The 20541-nt window shown below is 35.8% G+C and overlaps 1 protein-coding gene across 1 annotated transcript in view; it reads left to right on the top strand.

The window, feature by feature from the left end:
- Positions 1-20541, top strand: part of DMD (dystrophin) — a 1279715-nt gene that overhangs the window by 169977 nt on the left and 1089197 nt on the right. Inside the window, exon 17 of the mRNA XM_024760455.1 lies at positions 6456-6603. Coding sequence (XP_024616223.1) covers positions 6456-6603 — 148 coding nt within the window. The remainder of the gene's footprint in view (positions 1-6455; positions 6604-20541) is intronic.

A 20541-nucleotide genomic window follows, 5' to 3' on the forward strand; every position in this document is an offset into this window, starting at 1 on the left:
ATATTATGTGGAGCTGGTAGGTCTCTTGTGGACCAGTGTCCTGAAGTTGGATCTCCCACCTCAGAGGCACAGCACTGACTCCTGACTGCAGCACCAAGAGCCTTTCATCCACAGGGCTCAGAAGAAAAGGGAGAAAAAGTAGATAGAAAGAATTAGTAGGAATAGAAAGAAAGAAAGAAAGGAGGGAGGGAGGGAGTGAGGAAGGAAGGAAGGGAGGAGGGAAGGAAGGAAAAAAAGAAATAAAGAAGATAAAGAGCCGCTGATTCGGGGGCTCTGGCTCACCCAGGCTTGGGTGGGGGGAGGGAGGGGCACGGATGCGGGGCAAACCTGCAGCGGCAGAGGCCGGCATGACGTTGCACCAGCCTGAATGCCTCTTCGGAAGGTCCAGACTTTTACCCGGACTCCCTCCCGGCTAGACGTGGCGCACTAACCCCCTGCAGGCTGTGTTCATGCTGCCAACCCCAGCCCTCTCTTGGGGCTCTGAATGCCCGAGCCTCAACTCCCAGCCCCGCCCACCCCTGGGGGTGAGCAGACAAGCCTCTCGGGCTGGTGAGTGCCGTTCGGCCCTGATCCTCTGTGCGGGAATCTCTCCGCTTTGCCCTCCGCACCCTTGTGGCTGTGCTCTCCTCTGCGGCCCCGAAGCTCCCCTGCTTCACCACCCACAGTCTCTGCCCCCGAAGGGGCTTCCTAGTGTGTGGAAACCTTTCCTCCTTCACAGCTCCCTCCCACTGGTGCGGGTCCTGTCCCTATCGTTTTGTCTCTGTTTATTCTTTTGCCCTACCCAGGTACGTGGGGGTGTTTCTTGCCTTTTGGGAAGTCTGAGGTCTTCTGCCAGCGTTCAGTAGGTGTTCTGTAGGAGTTGTTCCACGTGTAGATGTATTTCTGGTGTATCTGTGGGGAGGAAGATGATGTCCGCGTCTTACTTTTCCGCCATCTTCCCCTGGATTAATCTTAAATGTATAGTATTGAGCAAATGAACCATCTTACCAAAAAATACATATTATATGGTTCCATATATAAGAAGTTCAAAAACATACAACAGCCAAACTCTACTGTTAGAAATGTGTATTTAAATTACAAACTTCTAAGGAAATGATTACCACGAAAGGGTGGAGGTTATATTGTGGGAGAAAGAGGGGATAATGATTGGGAGGGGGTTCAAGAGGGATTTCTGACTGCTGGAGATTTTTAAAAAAATTTTTGTCTTGGGTTATGGTAACATGGTATTGTATAGATTCTTCTGTTTATCAGTTATATTTCACAATAAAAGGTGTTTAAAAAACAAATATATATATATAGGGTGGTCAGAGCCAGGCATGGTCAACCATGTATTCTATGCTGGAGTAGTGATTCAGCTTCTGTAAACAAGCTAATTCCATCATGTATTTAATTAATTTCAATCCTGAAAATGAACTTGTTTCTTATACGTCTGATTCCCCACCAGAGAGACAATGACATGGCTTGGATTCTATACTGGTGGTTTCAGTTGCATTTGAAAACCTAAGCAAATATAGACAGAATAATAATAACAAAAACTACTACTCATATTTGTTGAACCCTACCAATTACTGTTCTAAGAAATTTAAATACATTCATATATGTAACCCTCAAAATTAGCCTTAGGAGGGAGATACTACTTTTATAATAACTTTTCAGAGAGGTCACTTACTTGCCCAAGGCCACAAAGTAGATGGTGGAGCCATGATTCCACCCTAGGCAGTCTGACCACTGTGCTCTACCTGTGTGAGGAGGCAAGGTCATGGGTTCGGGTATAAGCCTGTGTCCAGTGAGTGGTTGCAGTGAGACAGCCAACTGGAATGGAGTCTAATTATACATGCATGGATCTAGGCTCAGTATATAAATTAGGCATGAGAGAACTGACTTTTGTCTAGAAATGTTAGGAGTAAGATTTAAAAGGCGTATGAGAGGCGTGAGGAAAGTTGAAGCCATGGAAGAGTTCCCCAGAGTGAGCCACGTTCTGTAGGAAATATTTCAGTACTGCTAGTATACTTAGGTTTTATTAAATAATTTGACTACTGGGTAAACAGGGATCAGGGAGTGCAGGTGTGGGTAGGTGAGTTAGGTACTATGATTTGAGGCAAATGTCTAATTTAACTTTTATTTATCAGCTGCTATAGTTTGGACCATGAGACTTTCACCAAGAGCCCTCCCACTCACCTAATCAAAGATGAAATAGGTAGAAAGAAATACTCAGCAGCCCAGTGCTGAGTTTGCAGACCTTAAGTATAAAGCCACAATGGATACGTCAGAAGGCTACTAGGGTGTTATTTATTTAAATTTATTTCATGGAATTGAGCATCACCTTAGTGGCCTGAAAGTGTTAAAGTATGTCCCAAAGTACCTAAATTATTCCCTAGATGTAATTTATGCTCGAGAATAATCTGACTAACTTGATTTAGAACAGCAGGAAATAAGTTATGCTGCACATAAATGAAGCAGCAGTGTAATTTTAAATACTGCTTGCATAGTGAATGAGGATTCTAATATTTGCAAAATTTTAAAATCACTTGATTTATTATCCATATGTTTATACTGACATTTTTTTGTTTTTTTATTTATTTGGGTCTACATTTCCTCTTACTGCCAGGAAAAAAAGCAGCAACTTTTTTTTCCCCCTTGTAATAATACAGAGGGTAAAACTAATATTTCTTTCCCTGAATGCTATTTTTAACATCTCTATGTGTTTCTGGTTGTTGCTGCCTTTTTCCTCAGTCATGGACCATCCAGTTAATGGAATGAGAGGAATTTAGGGAGCATAGTGAGTGATTAGAGACTAAATTTATAAATGTAACATTGCAAAACTAGCAAAATTTTTATCTATTCATTTGGAATGTTACTTGGTGGGAAAGAGTTTAAGTTTATAAGTAGTCATGATAAAAAATGAAACTTTACATAGTAAATTCAAGAATAGATTTAGATTTGGCTGTTAACAATGTATATTAAAATGCTGGAAAGTATATTTAAGATTTTTATGTGATGCTTAAAATGGAATTTAAAATATTATTACTCACATTAAATGTCATCACATGTAAAGTTCATGCTTTTATTTAATATTTTGTTTGAATAGAGTTACTTATTTTAACACTAATTTTAATAATAAAATTAAATCAGCTTTACAGTTTTCGAAGTTTTAGCAGTTGCAGACTCTAGTGAATATTCTATATTTAGATGTTTATAAAGTGACAGTATAAGTAGTTCAGATCAAGTCTTTAAGTATGAAAAGGTTCAGATTGCAGGAGCTGGGGAAAAGGGAGCAAAGGGAAGGAGGACACTTCAGGAATATTGGACTAATGTACAAAGTCACGAAATCCTGAGACAGTAGCAGGGCATGGAGGGACTGCAGAGAGTCCTTTCTGGCTGGTAACTCCATCCTGTCTCATTTTTGTGGACCTGGAACACAGATGTAAGTAGAGAAGCCTGAGCTCTCAGACTGTTTCCCTTCTCTTCCTATCTCCAACTTGGTCTTGAAGAACTAAGGGGTACCATGATCAGTTGTATGGGCTCTGATGGTTTTCTTCTCCTGGAGAATTTAGAGGATAGATAAACTGTGAAGAAGAAGAGGGATTGGATGGGAGGAGGCTTTGTGGAATCTGGTGGAAGATGGTAATTGCCAGTGCAGTGAGTGGTGGAGGGACACATCTGCAGCAGACTGGAATGAAGAATATTTATAGCACAGATGTTGGAGAAACAGTCACCTCCCAGTAGCTAAAAGGGTTGGCAAGAGGGTAAATCTGGTGATTGGGTTGGGAAAAAAGAAAAGTAAGAAGGGGACTGATGACTCCTACAAAGGTGGGATGGTAAATTATGACCGAATGACAACTCCTCTGTGGTCTGGTTAGCCTCTGCCTGTTTCCCAAACTATGGTGTCAGGAGGATAGTTGGAGATGTTAGTTGTTTGTGTGTGAGACTGCCTTTTAAAAAGTATTATGCTTAGTGAAATAAGTCAGACAGAGAAAGATATTTTCTATGTTATCACTCTGTTATCTCATATGTGGAATCTAAAAAAAATTTAAAAATGTATATAATGAAACAGAAAGAGAATCACAGATTCAGAGAATAAACTAGTGGTTACCAGTGGGGAAAGGAAAAGGGAGGGGCAAAATAAGAGTATGGGATTAAGTGACACTACTATGTATAAAATAAATAAGCAACAAGGATATATTGTACAGTACAGGGAATATGGCCATTATTTAAAATACAGCCGTAACTTTGAATGGAGTATAGTCTACAAAAATATTGAATCACTGGGCTGTACACCTGAAACTAATATAATATTGTAAATCAACTATAGTTCAAGTTAAAATAAATAAATTTTAATAACTATTTTTCTGAATATTCAAAGTATGAAATGCACATTGCAGAAAAACTTGACAACATAAAAATACATATAATGAAAACTAAAATCAACTACAGTCTCACTAAGATGGAACAATGCCAACTATGATTCATTGTGTTTTAGATTCTCATTTAACAACTCTTTGACTCCAGTGATTCAAGTGCCTATAAGACATATAAAATGTACAATTCTTTTTTTAAAGGGAATAAATTCTTATGATGTATTCTTAAGTCATGTTTTGTGTATTAGCACTGAAAACATATGAAAACAAAATTATTATTAAATATGCAAACTTTTCCAAGATAATTTTGTGGCTCATGGATATATCATATTTGATCAACTCTAGAATGCCATTATTTATTAAAGGTAGAATTCTTTTTTATAAGCTAGCTATAGAGACTGCCTCTTTTGGCTATCATTGGCTGCCTTTTTTATGCTACCAAAATACTGTCTGTTTTAGATATTTTTAAGGTGAAAATACAGTTAATCATTAAATGCAATATCTGATAGAATGCAATGTACATGTAGATATATAATTAAATATTGGAAGAAAATAAAAAAGAAAAATAGGAAAAAGAGGCCTACAACGATCATGTTGAATTGTTTAACTTGGTGAAAATTCATCTCGAAAACAGGAAATCCCAGCAAATTTAATGTAAGGTGGTAAAAGACACCACTGAAACCAGAGAGATCTGAGTTAGAATTCCCTCTCTTCCATTTAATATCTATTTATCTTTTGGTAACTTACTCAGCATCTCAGTTTTCTCCAGTGGGAAATGGAAGTAATAATTGTTATGTTGCAGGGTGTTTTGTAGGAGACAGTGGAATGGGATACGTGAAAGCACTGAGCCCAGGGCCTGGTTCATAGTAAATGTTTAATAAATGTGAATTCCATTCCTTTCCCAGTAAAACAGTAGGGAATTGTGGCATTATTTGGGTTCTAAAATTATTTAAAGTTCCTAAATGGAGGCAGAGATCTGAGAAGATCCTCAAGATATTCAAATCTATAATCCATTGCATCTTAAGAGCAGAACTCAGAGAAGTTTGACAGACTGCTGTATTGTGAGGCAGCTGTACAGCCAGGAATCTTCAGGATGGCTTTTTTTTTGTGCTGGCAAATGCTTGTTTGGATGGGCATTGGGAGACCCAGTAGATCATGAACCCCATAAAACTTTAAAACTTAACAGTATATAGTATTTTTCACCTTTACCGTACATTAGAATCATCTGGGTGCTTTTAAAAATACCAGTGTAAGGATCCCACCTCCAAAGATACTGATTTAATTGGTCTAGATTGGGGACCCAAAATCAGTGTTTTATTGCTGTTTTTTTTCTAAATGCCACAAGTGATTGTTATGTGCAACTGTCTTAGGGTAAACATAAAGCCTTGACTCATATAATTTCTGCCTCATTCTCTTCTGCAACCAGATAATGACCAAATGCTTCCTTCTTAATATTCTTTTCATATGAGATGTTAACATATTACCTTGCACTAAATTCCTTCAGCATTTCAATTTAAAATGTTAGTGGATACAGTGAAACTGGAAGGATAAAGGAAGACAACACTCATCATGTTTTAGACTACTATATCAGTTAGTTTGTAGATTTTTTACATGTAAGCCTATGTATAAGTTACATCTATCATCCTGAATGCTTGAGGATCTTAATGGATAGACGCTTTTAGGTCAAGATATGACTGAAATTGATAGAGTTTAATGAGATAATTTTATTTTGATCCAAAAAATATTTTCACTTTTAGTATCTAGCTTCAAAATACTTAATTTATTAGATGTTAATGTATTTTTTTAATTCCTGAAATTTTATTAAAAATTAAATATTCTCATAGGGAAGAAAACACTAATACTCCATGATAGTTGTTTCCATCTTTGTTTCAATCACAAAATGTATTCATCAATTTTAAAGGGAAAATTACAACCTTTTAATTCATCCTGTATTCTATACTAATTATTTATGTTAATTGAATTTGAAATATACAAATGTGAGAAGCTATCAAAATAATATCCTTGTTAATGTAATAAAATATATGCTAGGTCCATATAATCCATTTATTTTTCTTGATCCATATTTTAAAATTCTAGGCAATTTGACAGATCTGTTGAAAAATGGCGGCGATTTCATTATGATATGAAGATATTTAATCAATGGCTAACAGAAGCTGAACACTTTCTCAAAAAGACACAAGTTCCTGAGAGTTGGAAACATGCCAAATACAAATGGTATCTTAAGGTAAGTTTTTGAGATCTCTTTTTTTCAAATTGTTTTTATCTTCACCACAACATCACGACTACTTAACTTCTTTAAGTTCAGGTTGTGAAGGATGATGGAAATTTATAATTTTTGACTTTTGTTGTCAGCATTGCATCTACTAGAACTTGTCATGATGATCATTTTGGAAGACTATGCAGTGGACGTTTTGTGTCAGGATAGGAGTCTAGACGTAACTGGTTTACCTGATGAACTGCAAAGTGTAATTGAATCTTTGATACAGGGAAGCATCTTACAGCAGGGTGTCCTGTGGCTTTGGGGCAGTGTGTGTTTTTGCCTTATGTTGGATTTTGTCCAGGAGGAGAACTTGTGGTATACTTAGCAATCATGTAGTTGCTAGAAATATCCATCATGATGAAATTACAGTTGTTTCCCTAAAGACAATTTGTGGTGATGTAGCAATATTTCTATATATTCTATTGACAAAATGCCTTCTGAGATAGTCTAGAGGCCAAAACAACGCAGAGTTTATTGGCAGTACTTATTGACTGTTTTATGGTTTTTGTTAATGGAAATGCAACATATGGATTATAACCAGCGTACAGTTAAATTTCAACTTACTGTATCTTTTGATTATGCAGATAAAGTGGATTGTAGAGGTTATAATTTATGTTATAAAGTATATGGCTTAGGTATAAGAAATACTGTGTTTATTACACCAAATCTTAAGTATTTTTGCAACATTTTTTAGTTAAAGTTGTTCAGGTAGCAATTTTCAGTCAAGTAGATTTGAACTATGGCCAGTTTTTGAATGCCAGAAAACACTGATTAAGACAGATGAAAGCAAAGAAAAGGGTAATGTATTAAATAGTCCAGACATTTCAAAATGCTGGATTCACAAAAGCAATATCATTTTCAACCTTACAGTTCTCCATTCTCAAATATTTTTTGCATAGCAAATAGGCCTATTGATATTAAGAAAGTTAGCATTTAAACACCTATGTGTGTGTAAGCTGTGTAAACGTAGAAAATGAATAATTTTGAAATCTTGTGTAATTATGTGTATATCAAATTTTTATATACATCAGCATCGGCATTGCAGGTACAGGAAATTTGTGGATTTCCAATCTGCCATCATACAGAAAATACATTTTGTAACAGCACTGAAGTGAATTTTGAGCTAATGCAGCATCACTAGGTTTCTGACTTAAAGGCAGAATTATAAGAGATATAAGGTGTTCTTGGGGAGATTTATAAACCTCTGGCCATTTTCAAAGATATCCATCACAAGGTAGTTACATATATTAATCTGTTTTTGTTGTAAAAATAATATATACTCATTATGAAAAAATAAAGCAATGTAGAAGTATATTGTAGGTATATATATGTATATACCTTCTACTCCACAGAGGGTGGTTGTCTTGATATGGATATTGGTATATATTTCAGGTTGGCATCTCACTCAGAAATGGATACAGAAGGTTTATTAGGAGTGCTTTTGGGAATTGAGCAATTGGTTTATGATGTTCCTTGGTATAGTTTTCTTTGTGTTTCTTCTTCTTGAGGTCTGTTAAGCTTCTTGGATCTGTGTGTCCTTAGTTTTCATCAAATTCAGAAATTTTAAAGGTGTTATTTAAAAATAATATTTTTCTGCCCCGTTCCCCTTTTCAGGGACTCTGATAATATATATTAGGCCACTCACTGATGTTTTGTTCTTTTTATTTTCAGTCTTTTTTTCGCTGTAATTCATCTTACATAATTTCTATTGTCAAATGGACTAATCTGATCTTTTACCATATCTAATCTGTGGTTAATCTCATCTAGTGTATAATTTTAACCTCAGACGTTGTTTTGTGTGATTCAGTACATTGCTGAAGTGTGACTAGAGAGTTTTAACATCTTCCATGTCTCTACTCAACATGTCAATCTTTACCTTCTTGAAAATATGGAATACAGTTATAATAACAGTTATAATGTACTTGTCTACCAGTTCTATCATCTGTGTCTATTTTGGGTCAATTTCAATTAATTTTTTTCTCCTTGTTATGGGTATTATTCTCCTGCTTCTTTGGATGACTGGTAATTTTTGAGTGGGTGCCAGATGTGAATTTTAACTTGTTGAGTGCTTGATATATTTGTGCAGATAAATATTAATGACCTTTGTGCTGGAACACAGTTAGTTTGCTTGGAAACAGTTTGATCTTTTGAGTGTCTTCCTCTTATACTTTTTGAGTTTTGAGCAGAACAACCTAAGTCTAGGGCTAATTTTTCCCCACTACTGAAGCAAAACCCATCTCACTATTCACTCTGATGCTCTGTGAATGATGTTTTCCACTGTGGCTGGCAGGAACAGATACTCTTCCCAGCCATATGTGAACTCTGGTGGTTGTTCCCTTTAATAATTTTGTGTAGTTCTCTCCCTAGACAGTGATAGTTTCTTCTCATATAGGAACTGATTGGGACTGAGCTGAAGACTGGAAGGGCGTTCTCTACACATGTCCAATGTTTATTCTCTGTGTATCTGTCTCCTCTCTGATGCTCTGCCCTGTGACTCTAGCCACTTTGGTCTCCTTGGATTCCCAGCTCCATCTCCTCAACTCAAGGAGACTCCGTGGCTTTCTGAGAGTACCTGCATCCTTTGTCATAGCTTGGAACTCTGCCCAAATAGTAAGCTGGGGAAATGGTAGGGCTCACCTCATTTGTTTCTAATTTCTTAGAGATCACTTTTTTAAAATTACCAAGTGTATAATGTCTTAAAAAACATTGTTCCATACGTTTTGTTCATTTTTAAAAATTTTTAACCAAGAAGTTAAATTTGGTCCCTGTTACTCCAACTTGGACAGAAGCAGAAGTCCAAAACAAACAATTTTTATGTCATTTGATATTTTAGTGTGTTTACTTCTATACAATCTTAAAACTATATGATAATTTTAATTGCCTTGAGAATGACTAAAGGCCTCCTCTTCTTGACACTGGGGTTTAGTTGTAATTAATGAACATTTTATCAAAACTTTTTTTCCGTTAATTGGAGAATTTCTTAAAAGACTATTTTATTTAGTCTGTGTTTTACTCAATGAAATAAAAAAGGGAATTCTGGATGTCCAGGGAAAAGTTTTTCTAGCTATGGAACTGTGAATGATATCACAAATATTCTAAACAGTTACTTTTTTTCCCCCCTGGTGATTAGGAAGGTCCAAAATCATGCACATACACGTGTGCCTACCTGCATAGACACACATAAACATAAGACATCTGGAGTTATCTTTCCGTTCTGGTAAGTCTCAGAAAAGGGTCCAGAAAGGCACTCTAAGTCACCTCCATTGATAAGAGAAATGGAAACTGGTAATTTCAGCTGTCTTGGTCATTATCATTGTTGACTGACTAATAATGAATAAGAGAGTTTAAATTTTTGATGAGAAATTATTTTAGGAAACAGAATGTAGATGCTACCTGTTAGCAGCAGACAGATTTGTTGCCATGAACCAGTAATGGTTACTTTAAGGAAAATCAACCAAGCAGCCCATGTACTAAACAAATATTTACAGGGGTACACTGGAGTTTAAAGCCTCATGAGAATAATTTTCAGCAAAGATATCATGTCTAGATATGAAATAAAATAGTAAACAGGTACATGTTGTAAGTTTAGCTATATAGACTTCTATCAAACTGCATTTTATTTATCTTTTTAACTTTAAAAAAGACAAATCATTGTCCTACTGACACTTGGTGTTACTATTCAAAATAAAGTTGCTGCCAATGCCAAAAAGATTGTCTGGTTCCATGCAACTCAGCTATTGAATGAATGCAACTCAGCTATCACAAATGAATGATAAAATTAAATATATTAATTAATATTTTTCAACATATTCCAAAAATATGTCATGCCACCACGGGGAATCTTTTAAAAATATCATATTTTTTACATGAGAAAATATTAATCATGTTACATGCCACTAAAATTGGTCTGTTAATAAGCTCATTCAATTATTTATGTCTCTTAAATATTCATTCAACAAGCAGTAATTGAGTACATATGGAAAATTTTATCACCCACAAAAATATTGACATGCCACATTAGTCTCTAGTAAAAGTTTAGAAAATTGGCTAAAATGTTGGAAGCCACATTCAGAAAGTGTGGGTTCAAATCCCAGCTCCTTTAGCTCCTTTAATAGCTGCAGAATCTTGTGAAGTGTCTTAAATCTCTATGTCTCTGTTTTCTCTTCTCTTAAATAGTAAAAATGAGATGTGCATAAAGTACTTAGAATTGCATTCTCCACAAAATACTCATTAAACGTGAGATCTTATAACTAATCACACTTCCTAAGTGATTAGCCTGTGTCTATAAGAACAAAAGTGCATTTACTGAATTGCTGTCCCCAAACATCTGAAATACAGATTGAATAACCAGGCATTTTCAATAATGCTTACTTTTATGACTTATGATGTTTTCTCAAAGTATAGCTCTTGGATTGGAAAGTGAGGAACATTCCAGTTCAACCAAACAAATCTTCCTCAGAAAGCTGACACATCTGCCTCTTCTTAGAACTAACAAGAATAAATGTTAACGGGAGTTTTCAAAGGGAAAGCTGAACACCATGAAGGAAAGTTATGAAAATAATGTTAACTCATCTAGTGACAGAGTGAATTGGTGTGCCAACAAGTACCTTGAGTGAAAACAGAAAAGTGGAAATCATAACATGTCCTAACATTTAGCTCTACATGTTCTTCTAGAGTAGAAAGAAATACTTTTTAAAGCACGGGCTGTTATTTTAATGGAGTTGAAAATTCTTGAAGTTGACAGTAGAAACAATAAAAATCAAAGTTAGATTGAATTTTTAAAAGAGTAGAATAGCCTTGCTATTAATGGAAATGGAACCTGTTTATTTTATGGGACAGTGCTGCTTAGTGAACCGTATTAAAAATTAAGAGCACCTTCTAAAGAGTGTTGCCTTGGGCAAGCATGAGACCTTTTGAAATTAACCTAAAGAAGTAAACAGAAGTAGGATTATTTAGATGAAACTTTTTAGGCTTTAAATCAGTGAATGGTAAGCACACATAGGGAGTGAAACAGCAATGTGTTATTGTGACATTAGTTAACTGCTGTTTTTAGGCAAAATATCATCTTCTTAAAGTTAGTCTTCTGGCATATCTTTCAATGTTACTGTGTTTTACTCCATTGTATGGTAGAAGTACAATATATTTTTGTGTATTGCTGTAAATAAATTCTATTAAAAACTGTTTACTTTATAACATGATAAATTTTAATTCATTGTGATTGTGGGTACTTAAGACAGCATAGATTAAGTATGTCATATCATAATGTTTATGTTCATCATCAGATCTCAAAAAATAGTTTAAATTCATGTTCTAGTTAATCAAAATACGCTTTTTCTTTTCTCAAATTGGAAATTTGCATGGAGAATGGAAAATTACATATAAACTGTATAGTTGTAACATGAGAACATTTTTGTGATCTCTCAGATGAAATAAATCAAGGGAAAAAGGCATTAGTTTCTTGCAGTTGAGGGACATAAGACAAAGAAAGAAGTATCTAAGAGTGTCAAAGACAATTTTAGCTGCTCTTCAGCTCTGCCTTACCTTGGCTATTTGTGATGGAAGAAAATTCTAGAGCACTCTGTAAAGGACCCAATTCTTACAAGTTTAGATTCCAAGAACACATTGGAGCTGGGTAACTCCTACCCAAAAGCTTGAGACAAAGTGAGTCCATAAAAAAGCTGTCTTCCTCTTACTGGAAATACCCAGACTTGCTAATTATTCTCACCCTGATTTCAGAGCTTGCAGCCTAGAAAGCCTCAAGTAGTAGGTCCCGTCATTGAAAAACCATTAGCTTGCTCAGAAACAAAGAATGCTGAATGGATGTGCATAGATCACTGACACTATCTGCTATAGTGAGTGTTTGTATTTTTATTTGGATGTACTTTAATACCTAATTGGTAATCTACTCCCCCAAAAGATTCTATAGGAGATAACTGACTTTGAATTAATATGGAGTAAATCAAAGGCTATCTAGAAAAAGGCATATGGTGTAAAAGACCAAATTGCATACAAGTATGTTTTCTGTGTAGTCAATTTTTACAGTGCTGATTTTACCAGCTGGCTGGTGAGTTTGAAGGCTTCTTAACAGCCGCACTGCTGGGACTCAAATGCTAATAGAAACTTTGATAGAAAAATCATTTGAGTAAAAATTTCTGCCATCTGTTGCCCTTCATTGGGACCCCAATGTTAAGAATAATTCATACTACTGCTGGCCCTTTATATTTCCCCAGCAATAATAAAATTTCATAAGATTTTGTTTGGTGGTCACAAGGCTACCCTGGTTTCTGTAGCTAGAGGATATACACTAACATAAGAGAATCAACATGAAATTTTACTGCGAAGAGAATATTTCTCTAGTCACTTACTTTAGGGTTACAGTGATGTGTAAGTATGGGAATACATCTTAAAGTAAGCTTTTGAATGTTATTAGCTGGTAATGGCATGAGAAGTCAGTCTCTCAATACAGTTAAACAGTTGGGTACTTCATTCTTACATAAATACCGTTAGCTTTTTATTGCTGCTTAGAAACTCCTCTATAACTTCTTGGCTCCTATGCATCTTTTCAGAAGTAGTAATAACAGATTTATTGGGAGTTTGGCAGAGTACAGAAATTCAGAGAGGGGCTCTAAATTGTTGCCTGTCAAATGTGTCTTTCATAAGATAAGTATATTAAAATAATTGGATAATCTCAATGACTAGTTTTTTAAGTTCTATTGTCTAGCATGATATGTTTAAGAAGATGAAAAATTGCTCTACATAATGGAAAAGAAGCAATAACCAAAACTATAACTTACTGTAATAGCCACAACTGTAAAGAACTGCTTAAAATGCATGAGAAAACATCCCTAAGGGATCCCCATTCTTAGAGTAAGAAATTATTAGGAGAGTAAGAATCAACCAAAAAAAAAAAAAAAAAAAAAAAAAAAAAAAAAAAAAAAAGTGAAGCATGCTAATTGCAAATTCCAAATTGGAAAAAACCCTGCTCACGTCAACATGGAAGCAATGTGAAGCAGAAATTATTTAATGAAAAATAAGATTAATGCTAATATAAGTAATTTTTATGAAGTACAATACTTTGCAAAGAGGATGTTCCAGCCACTCTGATCTCATTGCTTTTTCTTCTCTCATACCTTCTTACTATTCCTTCTAGTGCTAGTTCCTACCATTAAACTTGCTTTTCTCTTTGTTAGAGGGTTCTACCCTATCCTCAGTGTTTATCCCCTATGTCTTAATCCCCTCCCTCTCAGGACTTTTGTACACTTCTCTTTACTTACATATGTCCATGTTCTGATGTTATCTTCTCAGATATGCTTTTTGTAAATTCTCCTATTTTAAAAAGATCACACACACACACACACACACACACACACACAGGGAGAGAGGATTAATTTCTCTCCAAATTACCCTGCTTTGCTTTCTTCATAACATTGTCAATTGCTGAAATTTTAATATATGTTTGCATGTTTATCTTTCCCACTAGAATGTAAATCTTGCAGGGACCTTGTCTTTCTTGGTCACTAATAGGTCTTCAGTACATAGAACAATTTCTTTGTACATAAAATATATAACACTCACTATGATGAATAATTGGATAAATGAAAGGGTTATATTTTCATCATATTATTCCCTAAGGCAAACTATCCCTAAGCTTGTCCTTTCTTCCATTTTTGCCCCATCTCATATCCAAGAAATTCTTCCTTCCAAGGAGCTGCCCTCTCCTCTTCTTTCTACAGAACACTTGAAACTCTCATATTTGCTGAAAGTTTTTAGCAATATGATGGCTTCATTCTCTGACCCTTTGAGTGTATCATAAATATCAAAATCCATTCAACAAATATTTAGTGTAAGCCTAGTGTGTGCAAGGCAGGCACTTTGCTTGCTACTAGGGATACAGACTTGGCAAAGAGCCACCTTTTCCTTAATAAGCTCACAGCCGCATGTGTTCAGCATATGAAGGCCAAGGTAGAAACACATGGCCATATGTAAACACTCTAGAAAGTCCTGGAGCCAGCCTAGGAAAATGGGTCTTCTTTCTACAGCAGTTATTTGTGTCCCTTTAGTCTTTCTTGCCACTCCTCCATTACACCTCTGGGATTCCCAAACTCAATTGGGAGAACGAGATTTCGGGAAACAGCAAAGAGCAATATTGTGAAAGGCAGCATAAGGAAAGAGCTAGCTATGAACAAGTCATACAAAGAGAGTGAGAAAATGTTCTGACGTGAATTTTAAATTTTGAACGAGGATAAAGTTGACAAATTATAGTACAAGAGGCCTGTTCATAGATGAGTTGGTTCAGGATGAACTATTCATCAAGCTGAATAGCAAGTATTTAGTCATAAGAATGGTAAATCTTCCTGCTAGGTAACCAAATTATAGGTACAAGCCAGAGACCAGGATTGTTTGCAAACATCATAGTTAAGAAATTTTTTTAATTCTTGCTCTTTTGTGAAGCTATAATTGAGAGTATTTTTTTTTTTTTTAGGAGGAAAGATTCAGGGACATAGGTAACTGAAAAATAGTAGATAAGTCTGATATGAGTACATATCAGACTGTGTGGTGGCATATTTCCCCTTGAGGTTTTATTGGCACATTATTATTTTTATTTGTCAATAAATAATTTTAGTTTATAACTTCAACCTGAAACAAAATAATATGCCACAATAGAATCTAGGGCTCCATGTGGAACATTGAACTGGTCATTATTAGGAGTAAGTATCTCACCTATGACATCCCTCAGATGTTAAGCAATTAAATGAATTTGATAGAATACATAGTACACTAAATATTATTGACCCTATAAATATTAAATTCTTCAGAAGAGGAATTTTATGGGACCAAATCCTGCCAGCCACCTGTTTTTGCAAATAAGTTTTACTGGGACTCAACTACATTTATTTACTGTCTATGGCCGCTTTCTGGCTACAAAGGGGGAGATAAGTAGTTGCCATGGAGACTGCCTGGCCCACAAAGGCCAAAGGATTAACCATGTAGCTCTTTACAGAAAAAGTTTGTTAACTCTTGCTTTAGAAGATAGAGTCATAAAAAGTTGCAATAAAAATTCAAGGGTCCTTCTTACCCTCTCTTTAAATATTCTTTGTTACTTGAGATAACAGAGAAATAGACTTCAGCCATGCTCGTCAAACACACTGAAAGTCATGGTAACAAAAAAATAACTCCAAATAGACTTGTTATTTGAGCCAACTTTCAACTCCATGCATTAGGAGAAGGGGTATGCTTAAAAATAAAAAGAGGTTTTAAAGTCACTTAAATAGTGTGTGGTGGACTTAGACATTTTGAAGAGTATATAGGAACTGTTCTCCTTACTGATAGTACCGCCAGGTCCTCTTGATTACCTGAGCAGTCTTCATGGGACAATAAATCAAGTATTCTGCCCAAGAATTGGCAGTTGTTCTGCCAGAGCCTTTCTCCCACCATCTCAGTGCTCCTAAGCATAGGTCCTAAGCTTGGCCAATCATATTCTTTCTTGAGACTTTTAAACTTGAGATAAGAGATATGGTTGGGCTTCATTCATTCTAATGAGAATGCCTGGTCAAGACCAACAAGCTACCCTTGCTGTGGGGACCCTCTGGAGTCCTGATTGTTCCAAGCCTGATTCTTTGATTTTCCTTTCTGTCCTGTGAACCTCTCCATTTCCTTATCATGGATTTCCTTTTTGGCAGAGGCAGTTTCTTTTGCTTATAAATGAAGAACTCTAAACGGAAACCTAGTGTAATCAGAGAAACTCTTTTTCTAGCCTGATTCCTTTTGTAAACAAGTTTGAGTCCCCTTGGAGAGCCTGTGCAACATAACCATTTGCATGTAATGAACAGTTTGCAATACTTTGAGATTAATGTGCAATTTCTATTTGACAAGAGAGAAAAAATTAGGATCAACCGTGGTCGTATATTCCAGAATACAAATGTTTGCACACTTTAAGTGTTGTTGGATCATTATATGAGATTCATAATTTTGTCCTGTTATACCCACTTTTGCATTACCATTCAGTCTTAATTTATTATACACTATTAAAAGTTTTTAGGTAATTTGTTCTTATTGCTACTCAGACATCAAAATATCTGCTGGCTGTGAAAATGAATAAATTTAATGTTCCAGCATAGTTCTCCAAATCCTGGCGTGACAATAACAGTACAGGCTTATATTGTATTGTAAATCCTAGTTAATATGATTTTATTTTGAAAATCCCATTTTACTGCTATTTTTAAATAATATATTTTTGAACATGTTACCTTTGAATTTCTATTTGTATTTAAATAATAGATGATACTGGTATGTGCTTACAAAAGGGCAATATATGTATTTTTAAATATTAATAATGTATTGCTGAAACAACCTTTACTTTAAAACAACACAATTATTTTAAAAAAATAATAAGCTATGCAGCATGGTTTAACAGCAGCTTATGAACAGTTGTTTAAGATTTGTATGCTGTAATAAGCAACTTCTACCAATCCATAGTTCATAGGAATTTGCAAATTTTATCTCATTATCAGGGCTATCCCTAAAAGAGTGTTCAGGGCAATTCAACCACCCAAGATAATGTAATCTAAGGAGGCTAAACTGTTGAAATCTTTCATAGTCTCCTTGGGATATCATTAAGAACAGAAATTTTGAAATAGAATTGTAATGATGTTCAAATAAGAGGAGCACACGACACCAACCACTCCAGTACACTGGGCTTAGGAGGCTACCAGTTAGTTGTCCCACCCAAGGGATGGATCTGCCCATAAGATTACCCATATTTTACAGAACCTGCATACCACCACTGCGTTTGAACATTTAGCCGTAGCAATTCCTTATATTTCAATTAACCTTTAAAATCAATACATTTATTCAGCAAACTTTTACTTTGGAGCTACTCTGTGTCAGACCCTATGCTAGGTGGTCAGGACATAAAAATTAACAGAATCCCAATCTACTCACAGAGGAATCAAGGTTCACTGAAGTTGATGGACATTTAAACAATTGAAACATGAATGGTATATTCAGTAGATGGATATTTAAGCAACTAAGATAACATGTATGAGGTATAATAGAGGTATGTACATAACCGGGACATTGGGGAAAAGGCAAGAAAAGGGGTAACTAACTGGCTAGAAGATTTGGAAGTGCTTCACAGGAGAGGTGATGTGGGAAATAAGTGAGGGAAGCCTACATCCAGAAAAAGGGGGAAACATTGGTATTATGAAAAATTGTGATTTGATTAGGGCACGATGAGGTGCTCTTGGACCGATTACAGACACATGGAAAGAAATGGCAAAAGGTGATGCTTAGGACTCATTTCCTTTCCTGTTGGTTACGTTTTGGTTTATTTTTTCTATTTTTCTTTTAATCTAGTGGGCTAGTATTTTCCAAACTGTGAGTCATGAAATCAATTTGTGGCTCACCACAAACATTTGTGTTTAGTGAAACAAAATAGAAAATATCAGGATTCATCACACATAGGAAAGTATTATTTCCTAGATCTTTTTTTGTTTAATCGTGTGTCTATGTGTGTGTATGTGTGTTGGGTTATTTCTGATTGAGTGTCGCAAGGTAGTAATGTGGTGAGTATAAGGGAAGAATTTAGTTTTTAAAAAATTAAGAAGCCAGTGTAGGAAATGCTTAATTTGGGAAGATGATATAAAATCACTTTTACAAAAACAGGCCCAGCATATACCCTGAGAAAACCATAATTCAAAAAAGTCATGTACCACAATGTTCATTGCAACTCTATTTACAATAGCCAGGGCATGGAAGCAGCCTAAGTGTCCATCGACAGATGAATGGGTAAAGAAGATGTGGCACGTATATACAATGGAATATTACTCAGCCATAAAAAGAAATGAAATTGAGTTATTTGTAGTGAGGTGGATGGACCTAGAGTCTGTCATACAGAGTGAAGTAAGTCAGAAAGAGAAAAACAAATACCATATGCTAATGCATATATATGGAATCTAGAAAAAAAAAAAAAGGTTCTGAAGAACCTAGGAGCTAGACAGGAATAAAGACACAGACGTAGAGAATGGACTTGAGGACACGGGGAGGGGGGAAGGGTAAGCTGGGATGAAGTGAGAGAGTGGCATGGACATATATACACTACCAAATGTAAAATAGATAGCTAGTGGGAAGCAGCCGCATAGCACAGGGAGATCAGCTCCGTGCTTTGTGACCACCTAGAGGGGTGGGATAGGGAGGGGGGGAGGGAGACGCAAGAGGGAGGAGATATGGGGATATATGTATATGTATAGCTGATTCACTTTGTTATAAAGCAGAAACTAACACACCATTGTAAAGCAATTATACTCCAATAAAGATGTTAAAAAAAAAAAAAAGAAATGGGCCCAGAAAGATGTAACACAATATTTATTTAATTGCAGTAGTGTTTAAAGTTGCTTTTAGTGCCTTTATATTTAAAGATTATAAGAAATATTATTTGATGTGATTCTAAAAAAAAAAAAAACCCAGCAAGATAAGTAGAAAATTTATTCTTGTAACTTTTTACAAGACTCAGAACAGTAAATATTTTACCCCAAATCACAAGGCAAATAAGTGAAGGCCTTGGGATCTGAATATCATATGGCTTACTGAGCATCAGCTAGAAGTTTGAGATGTTGAGAAAAAATTAAATCTCAGCTCTGCCTAATAAGTATTGAGGAAACGAATAAAGAGAATAATATCCACCACTCACTGTAGGGCCAGGCCCTCTTAAGAGGCCTTAAGGATATTAAGTAATAAAAATGAAACTTCTTTCATCCATAAAAATGCTATTTTGTGATAAGTATAATCCTAATTAAACCCGTCTTATGTCATTATCAGTAAGGGTGAGACATAACATCTTTATTGCTATGGGTTATAATTTGACCCATAGTACATCAAAATCAGAGTATTACGAGGGGTTATTTTTATTATTAGAGATGATGTTAGGCTTGTTAATGATGGCAATAACATTAGTCATAACATAATAAGGCACTTTATAATTTATGAAGCACTTTCAATTACATTGTCATATTAATCTCCTGTTGAGATATAGATTTGGGGGATCCTTTATAAGATGTAGGTTATTGAGGGAACAGAAGGTACAGGGACACTCATTTATTTCTCCATGATTTGAAATAAAAGTAGAGTTTTGGTAGGAGACCAGAATTTGGTAAGCAGCAGTCGTATATGGAAGACTTAGGCATTGTTCTGTGTGTAGAGATGGCTGGTGTTCTCTAAGACAACCTTGACAGCGAAAGGCTCTTGGTTCCCACAGGGCAGAAGCCCTTTGAAGGTCACAGCCTAGTAGTGGCCTCCCTTTCAGAATACTCTCAAGATAAAATCCACCATGACACATATGGTTCATTCAAGACAAAGTTGTTTTCCCTTAACATTGCACAGCTATGGATATCGGCATTCTTTGCTTACTCAACATGTTTTTGTCAAGGGTCAGGACGGTGCTGCATACCAAAAGTTTCAATGTTGAACCAAACAATGCACAGTGGCCTTACATCAGTGGGGGAGGCAGACGTCTGTCTCCATGTGAGGGGATGAGGAATCTATGACTCAAGGAAGTTGGTCTAGTGCAGAGAGCAATAGATATATAGACCTCAGAGTTGGTAGAATACAGTTCTCAAATTCTGTCCTGGAGTTCCCTGGCGGTCCAGTGGTTAAGACTCCACGCTTCCACTCCAGGGCGCACGGTTCGATCCCTGGTCCGGGAACTAAGATCCCACAAGCTGCGCGTTGTGGCCAAAATTTTTTTTTTAATTTTAAAAAAATTTAAAAAAAGCAATTCTTTCCTCACTGTGTTCACAAAGTCCTGTGACAATAGGGAAGAGGCGATGGTGAACTTGGGAAGTCTTTACCACGAGCAGGTAGGTTTATCAGGGAGAAACAAGAAAGAGTGTCCTTGACTATGAGAAC

This window comes from Neophocaena asiaeorientalis, unplaced genomic scaffold, assembly GCF_003031525.2.
Source record: "Neophocaena asiaeorientalis asiaeorientalis breed wild unplaced genomic scaffold, Neophocaena_asiaeorientalis_V1.1 scaffold448, whole genome shotgun sequence".
Classification (NCBI taxonomy): Eukaryota; Metazoa; Chordata; class Mammalia; order Artiodactyla; family Phocoenidae; genus Neophocaena; species Neophocaena asiaeorientalis.